Below are 19,903 nucleotides of genomic sequence, written 5' to 3' on the forward strand. Positions count from 1 at the left end.
AATAAGAAGTGTAGTAAGTACCATGAAAGACTATTTGAATTAGTTGTGCAACATTGAATTTGTTGGTAGGCGTATGTAAGCATTGTAGCAATCTGATTTCCACCTGCCGTATTGTTGTATGAGGTGTTCGGGCACCCCGTTCATGGCTGCTGATGTGGCTGCCCCAATGCGGAAGGAGTGCGAAGAATAGTAGGCCGTGTTTATGTTGCTGTGTGCTAAGGCCTTTTTTAGGAGTGCCTGGAATTGGTACCTTGTAACGGGGGAATGGTCAAAGTGGACGAATGCATGTTGTGGGCCGGAGGGGCGCGCCTCCAGGTAGTGCTTGATGGCGACTACCGGACATAGCGGGTTACCTGGTATAGGTGACATTGTAACTGTTGTCCCCATCCTGTACTGATCGGACTTTGAGTGTGGTAAATGGATTGCAAGCTGCTGGGGGTTGCCCGAGAAGCTTAGATTCTGGATGGCGCAACCTGTTTTTGAGGGTCCAGTTTGGACCAGTTCGCTAACCCTAAAGAAGCCGAAGAAGGCTGTGCAGTAGACTGCCTTGAACAGCCTGGCTTCATATGCTGATGAGCATACGTGAGGCAGATTGTTGGTTACTACCTGCAGCAGATCTGCAGTGATCGGTTTTCTGGTGTCTGGACGGCCCGCTGATTTGTGTAAGCCAGTTACAATCTTGCCTACCAGGAAATGGTTTGTACAGTCGGTGAGCCCGTGGAATTTGTGGTGTGAAGACAGCGCTGCAATGTAAGTCTTGACTGTGTTGGGGGAGTGGTGAGTGACTGACAGATAAGCAATAAAGTTTACGACCTGATCCAGCGGGACTGGCCACACTTCTTGTAGCTGGTGTGCGGACCGGAACTGGTGCAAGGCATTGATGCCTGTTTGGTAAGTGGCCCATGTATTAGTAGACAGAGATTGTTGTAGGAGTCTGCCGGCTTCCTGCCTCAGATCAGCCATATGTTGCACGGGATAGGTGTGGGGTTCTGGTCCGCGGCTGGTGCTGCCTCTCGGAAGCGTTTGAGCTGAAACCTCGAGAGAGCATCGGCAATAGTGTTAGCAGTTGAACATACATACTTTGCCTTAAACATAATATTATATCGGAGGCACTGCAGGATTAGGCGACGGAGTAGGCTCATCACTCTGGGGGCCTTGGTTGACTGCTTGTTGATTATTGTTACGACGGCTTGGTTGTCGCAGTAAAAGAGGACCTTTTTGTTTGCGAGTTGCTTGCCCCAGATTTGGATGGCCAGTGTGATGGGGAACAGCTCCAGGAGCGTCAAGTCCCGTGTAGTTCCATCCGTCACCCACTGGGTTGGCCATGCGCCGTTAAACCATTTGCCCTGCATGTAGGCCCAAAAGCCGGCGCCGCCCGCTGCGTCTGAAAACAGCTGGAGGAAATCGCTGTAAGAAATGTTAACCACATTTGTAGGTCTTCCTTGACCCAGCTGGTAATCCTAATGTGGTGAAATGGTTGCTTACCTTTGCTAAGCAGATCGATTAGCCTGCGGCTGAATGCCCTTGCCATTGGTATAGCCCTGCACATAAAGTTAAGCTTGCCTATGAGGGACTGAAGGGCCCTTTTTGTGACCTTGATGTTACCTGTTGACAGGATGTCATGGATTTCCCTTGTTGCCTCCTTGATCTTGGGCTCTGGGATTCTGATCTGCATTGCAATGGTGTCGATTTCCAGCCCTAGGAATGTCAGTTTGGTTGTGGGGCCCACCGTCTTGTCGTGCGCAATAGGAACCCCGAGCTGTTCAAGTGTATTCACGCATCCGTTGAGGTTGTCTGAGCAGTGGCTGGTGCCTGCTGTGCCCCCCGTTAGGAAGTCGTCCAGGTAATGCATGATCGGACGCGTTGGAAGATGGGATTGCATGCACCATTGCAAGAAGGTACTAAACGTTTCAAATATGGCGCAAGATATGGAGCAGCCAAATGGTAAGCATTTATCGAAATAGAACTCACCTTCGAATCTGATGCCTAGCAGCTCGAAATCGGATGGGTGGACTGGTATAATTCTAAAGGCCGACTGAATGTCGAATTTTGTTAGTAGTGCTCCCTTTCCCAGTTGTTGAACCATATGGGTAGCTTCATCAAATCTGGCGTACACAAGGGAGCAGGCCTCTGTGTCTATGAAGTCATTTATAGATTTACCCCTGGGATAGGATAGATGGTGGATTAGACGGAATTCCTCCGCATGCTTACCCAGGTGCTGACCATACCCTGGCTGCTTCTTGGGCACCAGGCCTATTGGGGATACTTGGAGGTTGTCTAGGGGGGTGTCCTTGAAGGGGCCCGCCATCCTGCCAAGGTCGACTTCCTTTTGTAGTTTTTGTTTCACGTAGCCTGCCGTGTCTTGGTGCGTGGCTGATCGCAAGTTTCGTGCCAGGCGACCCGTGCGGCTTCCCTGGAACTCGAGCTTAAAGCCAAAGCTAAAACCTACCCATAAATAATTTGCATCTCTGTAATTGACCCTAGCATATTGGCGTAACCAAGGTGCCATTTCATTGAGGTCCACGGGGGAAGGGGCCATTGAATTTACCTGCCTTGCGGGGTTGTTTTCTGTTAGGATTGGGCTTGTATGGGGTCGGTTGGACCCCATTCCCTCGAAAGCAGGTCCTAGAGCTATGGGAATGTTCGCCACACTTACCGCATTTGTGAGTGTACTTACAGTTAACCCTGCTACAGCCAAATTTATTGAAATCCCAGCATACCTGACTGGCGATGTCCCCCTGTACGCGTGTCATTGCGCCCCGTCCGCCTGATTCTGGTTGTCGTACCGGCTGTGTTACCATGTACTTCAGCCACAACTCCCCGTCGATGTTGTCCCAGCGTCGTGAGGGGTCCCTTGACATTCTGTGTCGGAATTGTTGGTCGTAGGTTGACCAGGCATCCCCCCGAATCGAAGCGCCGCCGTCCGTATGGTTTCCATGTAGGACAGCAACCCCTGGGTTGTGCGGACCTCGGAGTGCCTACTAACATATATACACATGAAAATGTGGAAAGCTGAAGTCAAGCTCGCCAGGGACAGACGCTTTGGTTGCTGCTTAATTGGTTTAAAAATTACCTTACCTGAGGAGTCGTACGCCATGGTAATCGTACCGTCCTCGTGACCTCCCTCGTTGTTTGGTAGTATTGTGCCGAGGTCGACATACTCGCCACGCCATATCTTTCCCTCACCTGTTGTTTGACGTGCGCGTCTATCCCGTCCGCACGGAAAGAAAGGGAATCCCCGTATCCTGTGGTGTGATTGGCTGGCCAAGCCGCGTCTCCGTCGGCCTCGTTGAGGGCATCGGGGATTCTCCCTATGCTGGGCGAAATGGCGGGCGAACTAAAACCACGCCTTACCTGTTGGTTTGCGCTAACCGGGCCAGGCGCTGAATGTTTCAGCAACTGGAGTATTCTTTCCAGTTGTTCGTTTACCTGGGTAGCCGAGTTGGCAGCCTGTGCGGCATTTACAAGCTGCGCCGATTGTACGTTAATTCTGTTGCCACCTTCGATATTGCCGTGAATGGCAGACTCACCATCAGCTGTTGCCTCCTGTACAATGTGTACTCCCGGGGTTTGTCTTCTGGTTGTCCTTGGCTGCTTGGCTCCCCTCACCAGCTTGTGGTTGACGGTTGCTCTTCTCTTGGGAGGCATCACAAAGGTCGAGGTGGTGAGTGGAACGGAATAAATGCGATACGGCGAGTGCTGAAAATAGATGGTATTTAAAGCGTAATCGGCGAAACGGTCGCGATTGTGTAAATGCGATACGGCGAGTGTTGGAATAGATGGTATTCGAAGCGTAATCGACAAAACGGTCGCGACTGGGTACAAAAGAAACGTGCAAAGCGAAAGAAAGCGTTTCTAGACAGTGACACACGTGTGTACTGGTGGAGGGTTGGTCGCGAATGACCGACTAACAAAGAGGGGTTGATGCTTGCGCGGGATTATTCCCCGGGCACGGTGCCGAGTGGTGGCCCGGGGTGATTGGGTTACGAGGGGTGGTTGGGTTACAGACGTAATTAGCCCATGGTTTGGATACGCGCGATAAAGTCTTTTAGTCGTTAGTACTAAATGTAAATATCGTTGATTTTGACGTAGAATAGTGTCATGATATATGATTACCCTTTGGTGTGCAATATTTCTGGTTGATGATTCTAACATATGCTTACTTTTAAGAATGGCGACTATACATTTTTATATCACTTCATCAGGTCTCTGTAACATTTACAAAATAATACGAATTTAATAATACAACTGAACCTATATGTATGTATGTTGTGATATCCTTAAGTTGCTGAGTGCGGCATTAAGCAAACAATCTAAACATAGTATCTTTAAGAATTATGTTAACAATGCCGATGCTAAAAAATAATCTCCACAATCGCCATACCTCTTTCTCTAAGTTTTAATATGAAAACATAATAACCTTTTTTAATAATCTGAAGGAATAATAATGACAATAATATCATGATAATATCATCATTATTTATGTTACTTATCCTCAAATGAAGTAGTCCTCCACACTATACATTCTGTGAAGAAGCCCATGAACATATGAACTATGTTACATACATTATTCGAAATTAGATGAACAGTTTAAGTTAGTAAATTATATTATTCGGTCGAGCGTCTATCAGCCAATACTACATTATTGAATCACATACAGTGATTTTTGCAAGGCTACTCTCATGAATGTCATGACGCATTTTAGGCCAGGGTTCTATACTCGCATTAATGTGATGACGTATTATTGCATTAATTTCATGATTTACAGTATTCACGAAGAACATTTCACGTAGGACCAACAGTGGGAATTGTGACTATCGACTTGCTAATTATTTTTGATATTCATGCTAACTCAAACGATCTATTGGTTTGATTTATTGTTATGGGTATCCATAAAATACGTAGGATCCGTTAGTTGCCTTTTACGACAAGCATAGTCACCTTTTTATGACAAGCATGGGTTGCTGAAGATCTATTAGATCTATCCCATATCTTCACTATATTAGGTACTTCCTGATGTCTCCTTTTCATATTTGATTTTGTAGGAAAATATGAGTACTGTTGTAATTAATCATTGGCTTCTACGTGGTCTTGTGAGACGCAGATTTATCAGTGAATAATAATCATAATCATAATCATAACTTGAGATGCGCACCCACTAAGGCCGGGTGCAATGTGACGTAGCTAAAATAAACATGATTGATAAAATAAATAAAGAGCTTGAAAGACGGTCAATGATCGCACGCATTTCGAGGGCAGTTTATGGTAAAATTGAAAGGGAAAATATTCATAACAAATATCTAAGGACATTTGTTGAAGGAGTAGCCATCGCCATGAGCACTTGAACTCGAACTAGGCTCATGTGACTAGGACAAGGAAATTTCAAATTGACATAGGTTCTGGACGTTTACCATTTTGGTGAAACCCAGGCGCACATGCATGGTGCTGACAAACCTTGCAAACCTAGAAAACAGATCAGGGAGAATCTGGGATTTTATAGTCATAGGTTTCCGGCATACGTCAGTGATTCAACTCTGCATAGTGAATTGCGAATTCACCCCTTCACCCACAGATACACTTACCCTTACCCAACTCTACCCAACCCAACCCATTCAAATAACGGTATTCTCATGTTTTTCAAGCACATTACATCGGTAAATATCTTACATTACAGATTTGACAGACAACTGGACCACAACTAAGATTCAAGGACCCGATATGATAATGACATCGTTGACATGGAGCCCTTCATTTGCTAATGAATTCTACATTCTGAGTGAAAGAAAGGGGGTTAATTTCGTCATCGAACTTTTCATACTCAGAGGAAATTTACTGGAGAAACACGTCCAGTGGGATAACGTCCTTCTACCTCGGAACTACAATACCATGACAACGGTAACTATTGACACGGGACCATGTCTGAAAAATGACAGTATGTCCTGCATATATGTATTCGGATGGCAGACCTTTTTATTCATGATCAGTGCTGAGGTGCATTTGTGTTATTACCGGGAAGTCAAGAGTCCACGTCACCTTGAGTTGGAAAGGGAAGGGGTCATCACACAGTATGTATTACCATCTTCTTTTTAAACGGAGATAATTTATTTTATTATTCACTTCTAAATGCCTTTCAAAGACGTCATGTTTTTGTTTATGAGAGCTCGTGTAAATACACAAACAAACTACTGGAAATACAAAATTCTAACTAGGGTTTTACTGTAGAATAGTAAGATGCTCGCTTGGTGTATACTGTAGAATAGCAAGATGCTCACTTGGTGTATATTGTAGAAAAGTATCATCCTCGCTTAGTGTATATTGTAGAATAGTAAAATGCTCACTTGGTGTATATTGTAGAATAGTACGATGTTCTTTTGGTGTATATTGAAGAATAGTAAGATGCTCGCTTGCTGTATATTGTAGAATAGTACGATGTTCCTTTGGTGTATATTGAAGAATAGTAAGATGCTCGCTTGGTGTATTTTGTAGAATAGTAAGATGCTCACTTGGTGTATATTGTAGAATAGTAAGATGATCAATTGGTGTATATTGTAGAATAGTAAGATGCTTGCTTGGTGTAAAATGTAGAATATTGAGATGCTCGCTTGGTGCATATTTCACAACAGTAGGACACTCGCTTGGTGTAAATTGTCAAATAGAAAGATGTTCGCTTGGTGTATATTGTAGACTTGTAAGATCCTCACTTAGTGTATATTGTAGAACAGAAAGATGCTCGCTTGGTGTATATTGTAGAATAGTAAGATGATCACTTGGTGTATATTATAGAAAAGTAAGATCCTGGCTTGCTGTATATTGTAGAATTGTAAGATGCTCGCTTGGTGTACATTGTAGAATATCTAGATTCTAGCTTGGTGTATATTGTAGAAGAGTAAGTTGCTCGCTTGGTGTATATCGTAGATAAGTATGATTGTGGAAAATAGTAGAATAGTAGAATGCACACTTTGTATATATTGTAGAATAGTAAGATTTTCGGTTGGTGTATATCGTAGAATTGTAAGATGCTCGCAGGGTATATATTGTAGAATAGTAAGATGTTCGCTCGTGAATATTGTAGAATAGTAAGATGCTAGCTTGGTGTGCATTGTAGAATAGTAAGATGCTTCCTTTTTTTCTATTTTTGAATATTGAGATGCTCGCTTGGTGTATAAGGTAGAATAGTAAGATGCTTACTTGGTGTATATTGTAGAATAGTAAGATGCTCGCTTAGTGTATATTGTAGAATAGTAAGATGCTCGCTCGTGAATATTGTAGAATAGTAAGTTGCTAGCTTGGTGTACATTGTAGAATAGTAAGATGCTTCCTTTTTTCTATTTTTGAATATTGAGATGCTGACTTGGTGTTTAAGGTAGAATAGCAAGTTGCTTACTTGGTGTATATTGTAGAATAGTTAGATGCTCGCTTAGTGTATATTGTAGAATTGTAAGATGCTGGCTTGGTTTATAATGTAGAATAGTAAGATGCTCGCTTGGTGTATATTGTAGAAGAGTAAGATGTTCGCTTGGTGTATATTGAAGAACAATGAGATGCTGGCTTGGTGTAAAGGGTAGAATAGTGAGATGCTGGCTTGGTGTATATTGTAGAATAGTAAGATGCTGGCTGGTGTATATTTTCTAATAGTAAGATACTCGTTTGGTGTATATTTGATGTCCCGAAAAGATATGCGAACCATGAAACATTTAACTCCTTGCAACGTTTCAGGGCTTCGTCTGCCCATATATCTGCTGATGTTACTGGCTGCTCCTTCATCAGGCGATGTAACATATTGCTTTCAATCGTATTCTTTGGCTGCTTTTTCTCACAGACACGATAACGTGTCTAGAAGCAGTGACTCAAAAGATACTCTGTCGCTGATGACAATGCTATGTCCTCTGGTAGTAACATGTTAGGTCAAAATGTATTGTTGGCTTTGAGTAAAGTCATCTATAAAAAAACAACCGAATATTGCGAAAATTACCAATATTTACCAACAAAGAGTAGAAGTAGAAACTGCCAAAAAGATTACATTTATAGCACCCAGGAAAGCAGTAGAAATTACATTTTAGTTTCATGGGAACATTTTAAATGGACATTGCAATTGCGGAACTCAAAATTACACCTAAAGCATCATAGAAAGAGGTACATATCAAATTTATTTGAACGTTGTAAATTGACATTACACTTATAGCGCTAAAACAAACATAGGTACTGTCAGCGAATATTTTATCTAGAGTGATCAGGAAAGTAGCAAGTACCAGCGGACATTACAGTTATAGGGTCTAGGGAACATTTTTAATGGATGTTAAAAATGTAGTGCTTAACATTGAAATATAAAGAGTTCACGAAAACAGAATAGCCGAAAGAGGAAGACAGTACATATCGTGAGTGCTAACGAACCAGCAACTGCTAGTGGACATTACAACAAGAGTTCTCAAGAATGCAGCCAATACCAGTGAACATTCTATCTATGGGGCTTTATTATGTAAATATAATATCTAGAGTGCAGCACCTGACAGTGGACATTACACCTTAAGTTCTAGAAGGCAGCTACTGACAGTGGGTGAATCATCCATATTGCTCCAGAAGCAGCAACTACCAATGGACATTATAATCTGGAGTGCTTCAGAAAGCACACACTGTAAAGTTGGCATTACAAGTCGAGTGCTTAGGAAGCAGCTACTGACAGTGGACATTAAACCTAAAGTGATTAAGAAAGCTGCATCTGACAGTGAACATTACAACGAGAGTGTTCAGGAAGCTAAACCTGCCAGTGGTCATTACATCTTCATTGCTTTAGAAAGCAGCACCTGACAGTGGACATTACACCTAGAGGGATTAGGGAACAACTTGACATCTAGAACAATAGACATTGTAATTTATAGGGCTTAGGAGAGCAACATGACTTGTAGGTGTTTTAAGAAAGCTGCATCTGGCAGTGAACATGACACCAAGATTGATTAAGAAAGGTTGCAGTAACTACAAAAGGAAATAACATGTATGATTCCTAAGAAAGTAGCAAATACCAGGGTTCCTGACAGAACAAAAGCCTTTCCCATCAGTGTTTTGTCCCAAACATTTCGATTATTCCAATACCAGACGTATATCGGCAGGTAAACAACGCCAATGGACGAACACATCTGTGCTGCAGCATCAATCAGTCATCTGTACTGACACCCTATCTACGGGTTGTGTTTCTACGTATAAAAATACAATAGGTGTTTTCATGAGCCCTGTCTTAATAATATAATGGGTAGGTTTCTCGGCAGGATAAAGCCAACGGATGAAAACAATACCCGTCGGTATCAAATGCGGATAGAGATGCAAATATCAAAGGTCAAGTGTGGACTACTTTTAGTGTTAACAAACGTGGCGTCACTTTTGTCAGTCGGCGATCGATTCCAAATAAACTATCGGTAATCTAAAGAAACTACTGGGATAACTGCTTCCATTACCAATAGAATAGTTCATAATACTAACTGTGACGTAGCTGTGCTTTGGCAACTTAGAATATATAAACTACGAAACATTTGCCATTTGACCTCTGAGGCTTGGAACCTTTTCTCAAATAAAAGCAGTTGCATTATGCTGAAATATGTCCGACGTTAACGCGTTTCATTTTGTCTAGGAGTGTACAACTGAAGGCACTTCGTAACGTTATGACGAGACAGGCAAACTCTAAACAAACGTGACGTCTCATAGACTATGTAAGGAGTAGCTTCCCTTCGTTTGATAAAGTGGAGCTGCACTCTCAGACAGACCGATGGGTTACTGCGAAAGGCTAGTAGTAACAATTTGTATAGGCAATTGTTGGTTTGCCTGTGTATAGTTACGCCACTGTATAAGAAACAGGTTTCCGTTGGAACTAATATGACTGTTGCCACTGTCTGACTGACACATCACTTACCTTCTGACGTAATATATAAATGCGCACATTCCAGGAAAACTTGCAATCTTTAGATATGGTTTCTGAGAGAAGGGAAGACGTTCTTCGAGCACAGAATATAGGAATAACACCATATGATAAAAAAAGCTTATCACGTGTGTGTGTTGGGGATGGTAAATGTCCTGTATTAAGAATATACATGTTCGCCAATGCTCGCTAAATACAATGTTTATTCCTGATGCAGTATATGTACCATCCCCAAACAAACTCGCGTGATGTATTGTGCGCCCTCTTGACTGTCACACAAGTGGACAGATGTACAGCTCGCAGCTAGTTCAGGAGGGAAGAGCAATAGACTGTGCTTCACTTCTACTGTTTATGTGGTACATACAGGCTGCTCTCAGAAGCTTCTCACTATTATAGAAACCAATACCTTCCATTAGAATTTACACAAATCATTTATGTTTAATTTGAATATAAAGAGCACAGCTGTTTTATTATGCACCACTCTTTCACTCATTTTCCATTCACAATTAACAATCCACGCATGTACACCTTTCAAAGAGACTATCGTGACACAGAAATTACTCTTTTTTTACAGACATTCCGCTGACTCAGTGCGTGTTTTTGCCTGCAGGGGGAAGTTTGGAATATTTGTATATAGCTGGTCTGAGTTCCAAATGGCAGTAAAAAGGTCCCTCATTCATGCTGGAAAAGGTGCATTTACGTTGAATGAATCTGGGAATATAAACGGACTGAGGGGCATCACGCGAATGAAATGGAATTATGATGGTTCATTTGCCCTGGCCGTGTCTGTTTATGATTTATTCTTAATCAGGCATTTGGATGACAAGGAAGAAGTGGTAATCAAAGTCAAATATAAATGGCTTGGACATGTTGCACTTGTATGGACTAACACATCCATTTTGTTGTTTAAACTTGATTGGGCGGGTAAAGCCTTGAGCATGAGGTGCTTTAAATTCTAATCAATTTCGTAAAACGACTGTAGCTGGTGGTGTGTCTGGGATTTCAACTGAAAGAAAACTGTTTTAAAGAAAAAGACAGTCTGCCACCAAAAATGTTATTGTAACAAGCTGTTAATATGTATTTACCCTCCACTAGATTACTTCTCAATGACCTAAATTAGTGTGTTATAAATGCCTAAATGCATGTGAATCGTGGGTTGTCATCACAATTCCAATGCATCAATTACAGCAAACAGAATATAATCAAAGTCAAAGTTCGAGAGAAGTGGAATGGAAAGTTTGCATTTGTATGGACTAACACATCCATTTTGGTTTTTGAAGTTAATGCGTTTGGTAAAGCGTTGCGCATGAGGTGTCTTAAATTCTAATCAATTTGGTAAAACGACTGTAGCATGGGTTGTGTCTGGGATTTCATCTGAAAGAAAATTGTCTCAGAAACATCTTGCAAAATATAATTATATCATACATATTAGACTGTTTTAAAGAAAGAAACTGCCACCAAAAATGTTATTGTTACAAGCTGTTAATATGTATTTACCCTCCACTAGATTACTTCTCAATGACCTAAATTAGTGTGTTATTAAAGCCTAAATGCATGTGAATTGTGGATTGTCATCACCATTCCAATGCATTACAGCAAACAGTATATCACGTACACAATACAGTATATTGCGTCCACGATACAGTATATCACATACACGATACAGTATATAACGTCCATGATACAGTATATCACATACAAGATACAGTATATCACGTCCACGATACAGTATATCACAAACAAGATGCGGTATATCACGTCCACGATACAGTATATCACATACAAGATACAGTATATCACGTCCACGATACAGTATATCACATACCCGATACATTATATCACGTCCACGATACAGTACATCACGTCCACGATACAGTTTATCACAATCAAGATGCAGTATATCACATACACGATACAGTATACCATATAAAAGATGCAGTATATCACGTCCACGATACAGTATATCACATACAAGATACAGTATATCACGTCCACGATACAGTATATCACGTCCACGATACAGTATATCACGTACACGATACAGTATATCACGTACACGATACAGTATATCATACACACGATACAGTATATCACAAACAAGATGCAGTATATCACGTCCATGATACAATATATCACGTCCATGATACAGTATATCACATACAAGATACAGTATATCACGTCCACGACAGTATATCACATACAAGATACATTATATCACGTCCACGATACAGTTTATCACAAACAAGATGCAGTATATCACATACACGATACAGTATACCACATAAAAGATGCAGTATATCACGTTCACGATACAGTATATCACATACAAGATACAGTATATCACGTCCACGATACAGTATATCACGTCCACGATACAGTATATCACGTACACGATACAGTATATCACATACACGATACAGTATATCACAAACAAGATGCAGTATATCACTGCCACGATACAATATATCACGTCCACGATACAGTATATCACATACACGATACAGTATATCACAAACAAGATGCATTATATCACGTACACAATACAGTATGCCAAGCACACAATACAGTAAATCACGTCCACGTAACAGTATATCACGCACACAATACAGTTTATCACGTACACGATACAATATATCATGCCCATGTTACAGTATATCACGTCCACGATACAGTATCTTACGTCCACGATACAGTATATCACGTCCACGATACAGTATATTACGTCCACGATACAGTATATCACGTCCAAGATACAGTATATTACGTCCACGATACAGTATATCACGACCACGTTACAGTATTTCACGTCCACGATACAATATATCACGTCCACGATACAGTCTATCTCGCACACGATACAGTATATCACGTACACAATACAGTTTATCACGTACACGATACAGTATATCACGCCCAAGTTACATTATATCACGTACATGATACATTATATCACGCACACGATACAGCATATTACATACACGATAAGTATATCACATACACGATACAGTATACTACGTACACGATACAGTATATCACGTCCACAATACAGTATATTACGTCCACGATACAGTATATCACGTCCACGATACAGTATATAACATACACGATACAGTATATCACGTACATGATACAGTATATCTCGTACAAGATACAGTATATCACGTAAACGATACAGTATATCACGTTCAGTGTACCGTTTATCACGAACAGTATATATACTGAACAACAAAAGTTGAATAAGATTTAATGCAAAGTTATGTTTTTTACCAAATCTGAAACAATTTCGGTTTGCAACAGATAAAAGATTCCTGGTAGTGTTCAAATGGCTTAATTTGCCATACTGTCTTCAGAAAATGCGTGATTTCATAAAAAAAACCATGAACATGCCAAAATGTCAACTTACAAATCAATAGCGTGTGTGTCCACCTCTGGTTGCGATGCAAGCAACACATCTTCGTCTCGTGGAATGGACCAGGCGTCGCACAAAGTCCTGTGGGATATCTGTCCATATCTGCTGGAGCATGTTTCGAAGTTCCTGGAGTGTCTGTAGAACACGTGGTTGACGTCGAAGGCGCCGATCCATCTCATCCCACATGTGCTCGATTGGGGAGAGATCAGGGGAGCGAGCCGGCCAGGTGATGACATTCACGTTGAAGATAGTCCTGAACAAGTCGAGCAATATAAGGCCAGGCGTTGTCATGTTGAGAGGTAATGCCTGGGCCATGATGACGCAAAAACGGTAAAACTACAGGGCAGGTGATCTCGTCGCGGTAGCGCTGTCCATTTATATTTCCCTCTACCACTATCAAACGGGTCCTCTGTCTTGCTGTAATCCCACCCCATACCATAACGCTGCCGCCCCCGAACCGATCTTCTTCCATGACTAATGTTCACCTCGACTATGGTACATTTTAATCCGTCCATCACTGTGGCTGAGGCGAAAACGAGACTCGTCAGTGAATAGAACCTGTCCCCACTGCATGGCCGTCCAGCATAAACTGTTGACGTGCTTGACGGTGGTTTCCTGTCAAAATGGGACGTCTGGTGGGTCTTCTGGCGACAATCCCTGCACATCTGAAGCGACGACGCACGGTTTGTGAAGATATTCGTCGAAGGCCAGGGATGCTTCTTGCAGTCTCTTTTGCTGGCTGGAATCGATTTCCTGTCTTCGAGATTATTGGTTACGAGTGGCCTGCCACTCCGAGGATGGTGTCTGACTGCATTCGGCTGTTGCCAACGTTCCCATAAACATCAAATGGTGTTTCTGTGGACGTTGAATTGTCTTGCAACATCTCGTTGACTCGATACTATTTCAAGCATACAAATGGCTCGCAGACGCTCATTTTCGGACTGGCGAGGCGTTTCGTAATGTTGAATAATTGCGTAACTTTGTTGTTTTTCTGAGTGGTTGTTGTCAGCACTATGCTAAACAATGCATATGGAATCCCTTTAACGCACATGTTTTTATACCCATTCTTGGGTAGTGTAATGCATAAAAGTCAACGTTTGCATTGAATGCATGCTTTTCTGTGGCAGTTGCGTTTTTGTGACTTGATTCCATTCATGTACTACAATATTGAAAACCAAACTTTACTTGTTTGAAAAATACATTAAAATATTGGTTTCACAGGAACTTTTGTTGTTGACTATAGATCCCACACAGTTTTCAGTATAACCTTACAGTATGTCCCAATACAGTATAGAGTATATCATGTACATTATAGAGAATATCACGTACAATATACAATACTCATGTACAGTATACAGTATATTATGCATAGAATAAAGTTTATCACATACAGTGTACCATATATGTCACGTACAGTTTGCGGTATATCACGAAGAGCATACTGAATATTACGTACAGTATACATGTACATTACATCACGTACAATATACATTATATCACGTAGAGTATACAGTATAACAGGTACAGCTTACATTTATAATGTGCAGTTTACAGTATATCAAGTAGAGTGTGTCACATACAGTGTTCAACACATCACATGCAATATGCAGCACATTAAGTACAGTATACATATTATCACGTACAGTGTACATCATATAACGTACAGTATACAGTATATCACGTACAGTATAGAGTTTATCAAGTACAGTATACAGTATCTCACGTGCAGTATACAGTATATCAAGTACATTATACAGTATATCACGTGTTGTATACAGTATATCACGTGCAGTATACAGTATATCACGTACATTATACAGTATATCACGTACTGCATACAGTATATCACGTACTGTATACAGTATATTACGTACAGTGTCCAGTATATCACGCACAGTATACAGTATATCACGTACACCATACGGTAACAACCACTGTTTTAGAAGGAAACATCAATTTTATAGTGACATTCGTTTCTAAAAACTACGAGATTGTTGTTTAATTCTTAAGAACATGTCTTGGTAACAACTATTTGTGTATCGAACAAATATACGACAAATGCTGTTTGTGATCCATTGGGGATTCCATACAGCCTGGTCTTATCACAAGCTCTTTCTCATATTCATCTCAGCCTCTTCAGCACCTACCTCAATACCTCGACTGACATTCTGTACCTACCATCATGTATTACATGTGTCTGCAAGTTGTAATTGGGAGTCCCATATGCAAGGTTTGCCCCTCAACTGTTTAGTCAACCAACATAAACAATAATTGGATCACACCTGTCTTGAGGCCTCGTAAGTATGTGTATTAGTTATTTACATGAGCATGAAGGAAAGTTGATAGGAATGTTATGCATAAGAGGCTGTTAGTGAGATATGTTGATCTTTATGCTTTTTAAAGGTTCATTAGTTATACATTCAATAAATTGAATGGTCATGCTCTTATACTTTTATCATATTGTGTGTTATGCATGTATATGTATATTGTGTTTACCATGGCGTTGGAAGATATAGTTGAACTCTGCCGATATATTATACAGTGGAAGTATGAAAGAACTGGAGAACGAGATAGTTAGCTAGAAGAAAAATGAATTTTCGGGGCGAAAAAGAAACATTTAGTTTGAATCAGATTATACACTTTGTGTTCATAATGCTTCACTGATTGTGACAAGGTTCCAAACTGATGGACTGCCACTGTTGTATTTTATTGCTTATCCTAACTGAATATTAAATACTATTTTAGTATTGTATGTGCAACATGCATAGAAGGCAATATGTATCCACTGGTAATGTGCGCGATATCTTATTTTTTCAACGTAATGTAAATGTAACGTAATGTAAATCAATGTAAATTTCACCCTAGTTTTTACTTACATTTTCTGCTGTAACTGTAAAACCACTTTGGCCTAGGTTGTATGTACAGCATATTCTTAAAGTACCAACGTTGTACAGTATATATAACTTATGTCAATTAATAATCGTACCTGTGATATCAAGTTCAGAAGCACTCTCAATAACCACTGGAGGTGAGAGATGGTCCGAGCAGAGATCCGCCCTATTCTCGCGCAGGTACAAATACCATCTGAGAGATACTCAAGAACTGTCTATCAGTTCGACTTGCAGCGTCGGTGCCCGACTGAAACTTCAAAGACCCTGTCGCTTTTCCTACAGACAACTAAATACACAACATGTGGTGTGATTGTACTGGCGACGTCAAAATCTATACCTGTGTCTCTGTAGAATGCAATGCCTTCTGTGCTCCATTCATTTTCACAGCTAGTTTGACCTTTACGCCAAAATGTAACCTGTTTCCACGGATAACATGAACTTGCATTGGTATTTTATATTTATGTTCACTTTAATACTTGTAATAGGGTTTGTCTCTGATCTGAGTCGTCTTATCTGACTATTTTAGTACTGCTTAATTGCCTTGTGTTAATAAAACTTTAAACTATCAGTTGGCCTTGAATTATCAATCATTCTGTCCAGGTAGTTATTTGACTAATCTCGAGTTTATTCACGCATGGTCTTAAAGGAGAATGCTTAAAAAAATGCTATAAATGACTAAGTTAACCTTCTGGATGCCAAGTTGTTGTTTTCTGACGCACATTTTCCATAAAAAATTATGAAATCGTACTTCATAAAAGAGGAAGTAAAAGCGCAATAGATGGCCCTATCTAACCTACACTGAACCGAAAAAGAAACGTTACCATGGATAGATATATGAAAAACCTTATTTGTCCAAACACTGTAAACATACTTTGAGACATAATAAAAAGATGAAACTTGGCAAAACTGATCATCAAGGTTTAAATTAAAGTGTCAAATTTTCTTAAAGTGAACCATAACACTAGTCCCTGAGAAAATGGCATCACAAGTCACTATCTTGTGTGTCCGCCATGTGCATTGATGACTGCAGTGTAACGTCGATACATGGAATGGACGAGGGGGTTGATGAAGGCCATAGGCACTTCAGTTCAGCTGCAGTTGTCAGCCTTGGTCGGACGTCATTCAGCCGCCTTTGAATCTCGTCCCACAGGTGCTCAACAGGATATAAATCGGGATTGAGGGGACTCGTGGTTGCAGCGACGTGCCAAATGAGGTATGGCGTATGGTCTCAAACTCAAATCAATGTACCGAGCTGCTGTGACACCATTGCCTCTCCCAGGACTGATGTTCTGGAAGACCACAGGGCCGACTCTCTGTGCAAGACCAATTCCTCCCCACACCATGATGCTCGGAGCACCCCACGAGTCTCTCTCAAAAACACAAGCATCCAAATAACGTTTCCCACGGCGTTGCCAGACTCTCTCTCTCTCTCTGTCATCTGCTCTTGAGATACAGTAACGGCTCTCGTCTGAGAAGAGGACTCTTCTCTACTGTTGGTGGTACCAATGCTGGTGTTGTGTTTTCCACTGAAGACGGTCCCGGTGATGACGTGGTGTCAGAATGGGTCCTTAGTGTGGCCTGTGACAGTGGAGGTGTCTGCTCGTCAATCGTCGACGCACGGTGTCCGCACTAATGTGTAGCTGGTGTGTCCCCATGGTCTGTCGAGCAGTTTCCGCAGCAGTAACAAAGCGATCTTTAAGATGCTGTCACACAATCTGACGATCCTGACGTCGGGTGGTGACCCTTGGTCTTCCACTACGTGGTTGGTCATCAGTAGTGTTGGTGGTCTGGTGCCGTTGCTGGAGCCTGTATATGGTCCTTACGTAGACTTGAAATGCAGTGGCTACTTGCCGGGCGGTTTGACCAGCTTGCAATCATCCAAGGGCTTGTCGTCGCTGATTTCTTGTCAATCTTGGCATGTGGTAGCAATTCAATAACGAATTAATGTTTTCCGATCTGGGTGGATTTTTATAGGGCAAGAAATGGGGGAACGCATGTGCATTTCAATCTGCACGGGACTCGTGTGCATCGGGTTACTATGGCCATTGCCGTGATGCGTTTGGGCGATCGATTTTTATTGTCATCTGCTTTGTTATTTTATCATCAAATTTCATTTATCCGGACAAGGTAATGTTAATTTTAGGAACTTTGACAAAAATTACCCAGTTATTTAAATGACAACTTTTCATGCAATGTTACTTGGGGTGACGTTTATTTTACGGTTCAGTATATAAATTAGTTCTTATATTCCAACATTTTCCTGATTGTGCAAGTGTAATTTGATTAATGTTGCACCCTTATTAATGGAGCATTAGCCTTTTCATCAAAAGTAATGAATTACTGAAAGAATGACACCATTCTATTTGACGTCATGGCTGGTTGTATGGCATTGACAACGTCGGAGAAGGTTGACACTGGCATTTTGATTAATATATATCTTCCCTAATTTTCGTTCATGGTATGGACAATCTCGACGTATAAAACGGAATTTAACGCTTACTCGACACAACATAAAATGACTGCTTTTGGAATGTAAATAATGTCTTGAATAGATAAACAATTAGACAGTTTTCCATGTATCGTAATTGGACAAGACACGCATCTGTTTTTCTATCAATTTTACGAAATCAAATACCCAAAAGAATATTTCAAAACAACAAAAAATACTTTCAAAATTGGACATGTATTTGTTGATTATTATGTGATTCTTTTCTGTTCATCTCATCTCAGAATCATACAATAAAAGATGCGAAGAAAATTCCTATGGTATAGAATTATCGGCATAATCGTATAAGGTTCGATCAACAGTTTATATGTGTTATATTTTTCACAATTCTTGGAGAAATAAAGTAAAAAGTTCAAAATCCTGTGATCACAATTTTGAAAAAAAGGGTGAACCAATTGATTATTTAATACAAAACGAGAGGAATAATTCGTAAGCTGTTTGTGACTATAATGCGCACCTGGCGTGTCACCATCTGTATATCAAAAACGACATAAAAAAAAACAATGCCAAGACCAAGACAACTCTTCTTACATTGTGCACATATTTTAGCCAAAAATATTATCCATTTTGTTCAAGTAATATATTCATTCATAGTTTTAAAATAAAGTGAAACGGCTGTTCGTTAAACTGTTTTTTATGAAATTATAATATTGACCAGTGCACGTCCACGTTGCAGTTACATTTACATTTCATCTTCTAACACTCGTCCAAAGGAAAGAAATATCGTATACGACACTATAAACTTATCAATTTCTTATGTAAACAATGTTCAAAGAAACAGGAGATTATCAAAGGTTCGTATATTGTGTGACCAAAATCTACGTATGATATAGTGAACACTGATACATATCCATAGTGAAATTTATTGCGTGAAAAAAGTATAAAAGATATGCAAAATCAACATCATAATTGATACTGTCCACAACAGGATATAATGATCGTGTGTACTTTCATTCAAGGACCATCAGGTCAAAGAAATTACCAAATATGTACAATAATGTTGACGTATGACATCACTACCGGTGACCGACTTTTACAAAATGGCGTGTTTACTGACAGCAGTATGCGGGATTTTACAAGGGGACTTTCGTTGAATCAGGGATCGTATTTACATAAATGTGACATGTAAGTAATCAGAAACATTCTGACAATATGAGTACTCTTACTTGATGTTATGTTTTTCATTGAAACCA

The 19,903-nt window shown here is 40.5% G+C and overlaps 2 protein-coding genes across 2 annotated transcripts; both read right to left on the reverse strand.

The window, feature by feature from the left end:
- Positions 1 to 39: 39 nt before the first annotated feature.
- LOC125381464 lies at positions 40 to 963 on the reverse strand. The gene has a single exon (XM_048398018.1). It carries the CDS (start codon positions 961 to 963, stop codon positions 40 to 42), a length of 924 nt encoding a protein of 307 aa, XP_048253975.1.
- Positions 964 to 1,151: 188 nt separating this feature from the next.
- LOC125381567 lies at positions 1,152 to 3,280 on the reverse strand. The gene is made up of 2 exons (XM_048398610.1): positions 3,079 to 3,280; positions 1,152 to 2,981 (listed from the first exon to the last, which is right to left on the reverse strand). Exon 2 carries the CDS (start codon positions 2,606 to 2,608, stop codon positions 1,307 to 1,309), a length of 1,302 nt encoding a protein of 433 aa, XP_048254567.1. The 5' UTR covers positions 2,609 to 2,981; positions 3,079 to 3,280; the 3' UTR covers positions 1,152 to 1,306.
- Positions 3,281 to 19,903: the final 16,623 nt, after the last annotated feature.

Source organism: Haliotis rufescens, unplaced genomic scaffold (assembly GCF_023055435.1).
Source record: "Haliotis rufescens isolate VD_foot unplaced genomic scaffold, xgHalRufe1.0.p SCAF_18, whole genome shotgun sequence".
Lineage (NCBI taxonomy): Eukaryota > Metazoa > Mollusca > Gastropoda > Lepetellida > Haliotidae > Haliotis > Haliotis rufescens.

Bases quoted from the DNA above. Each gene is read 5' to 3' on its own strand.
- LOC125381464 (XM_048398018.1), bottom strand. From the start codon at position 963: ATGGCTGATCTGAGGCAGGAAGCCGGCAGACTCCTACAACAATCTCTG.
- LOC125381567 (XM_048398610.1), bottom strand. From the start codon at position 2,608: ATGGGGTCCAACCGACCCCATACAAGCCCAATCCTAACAGAAAACAAC.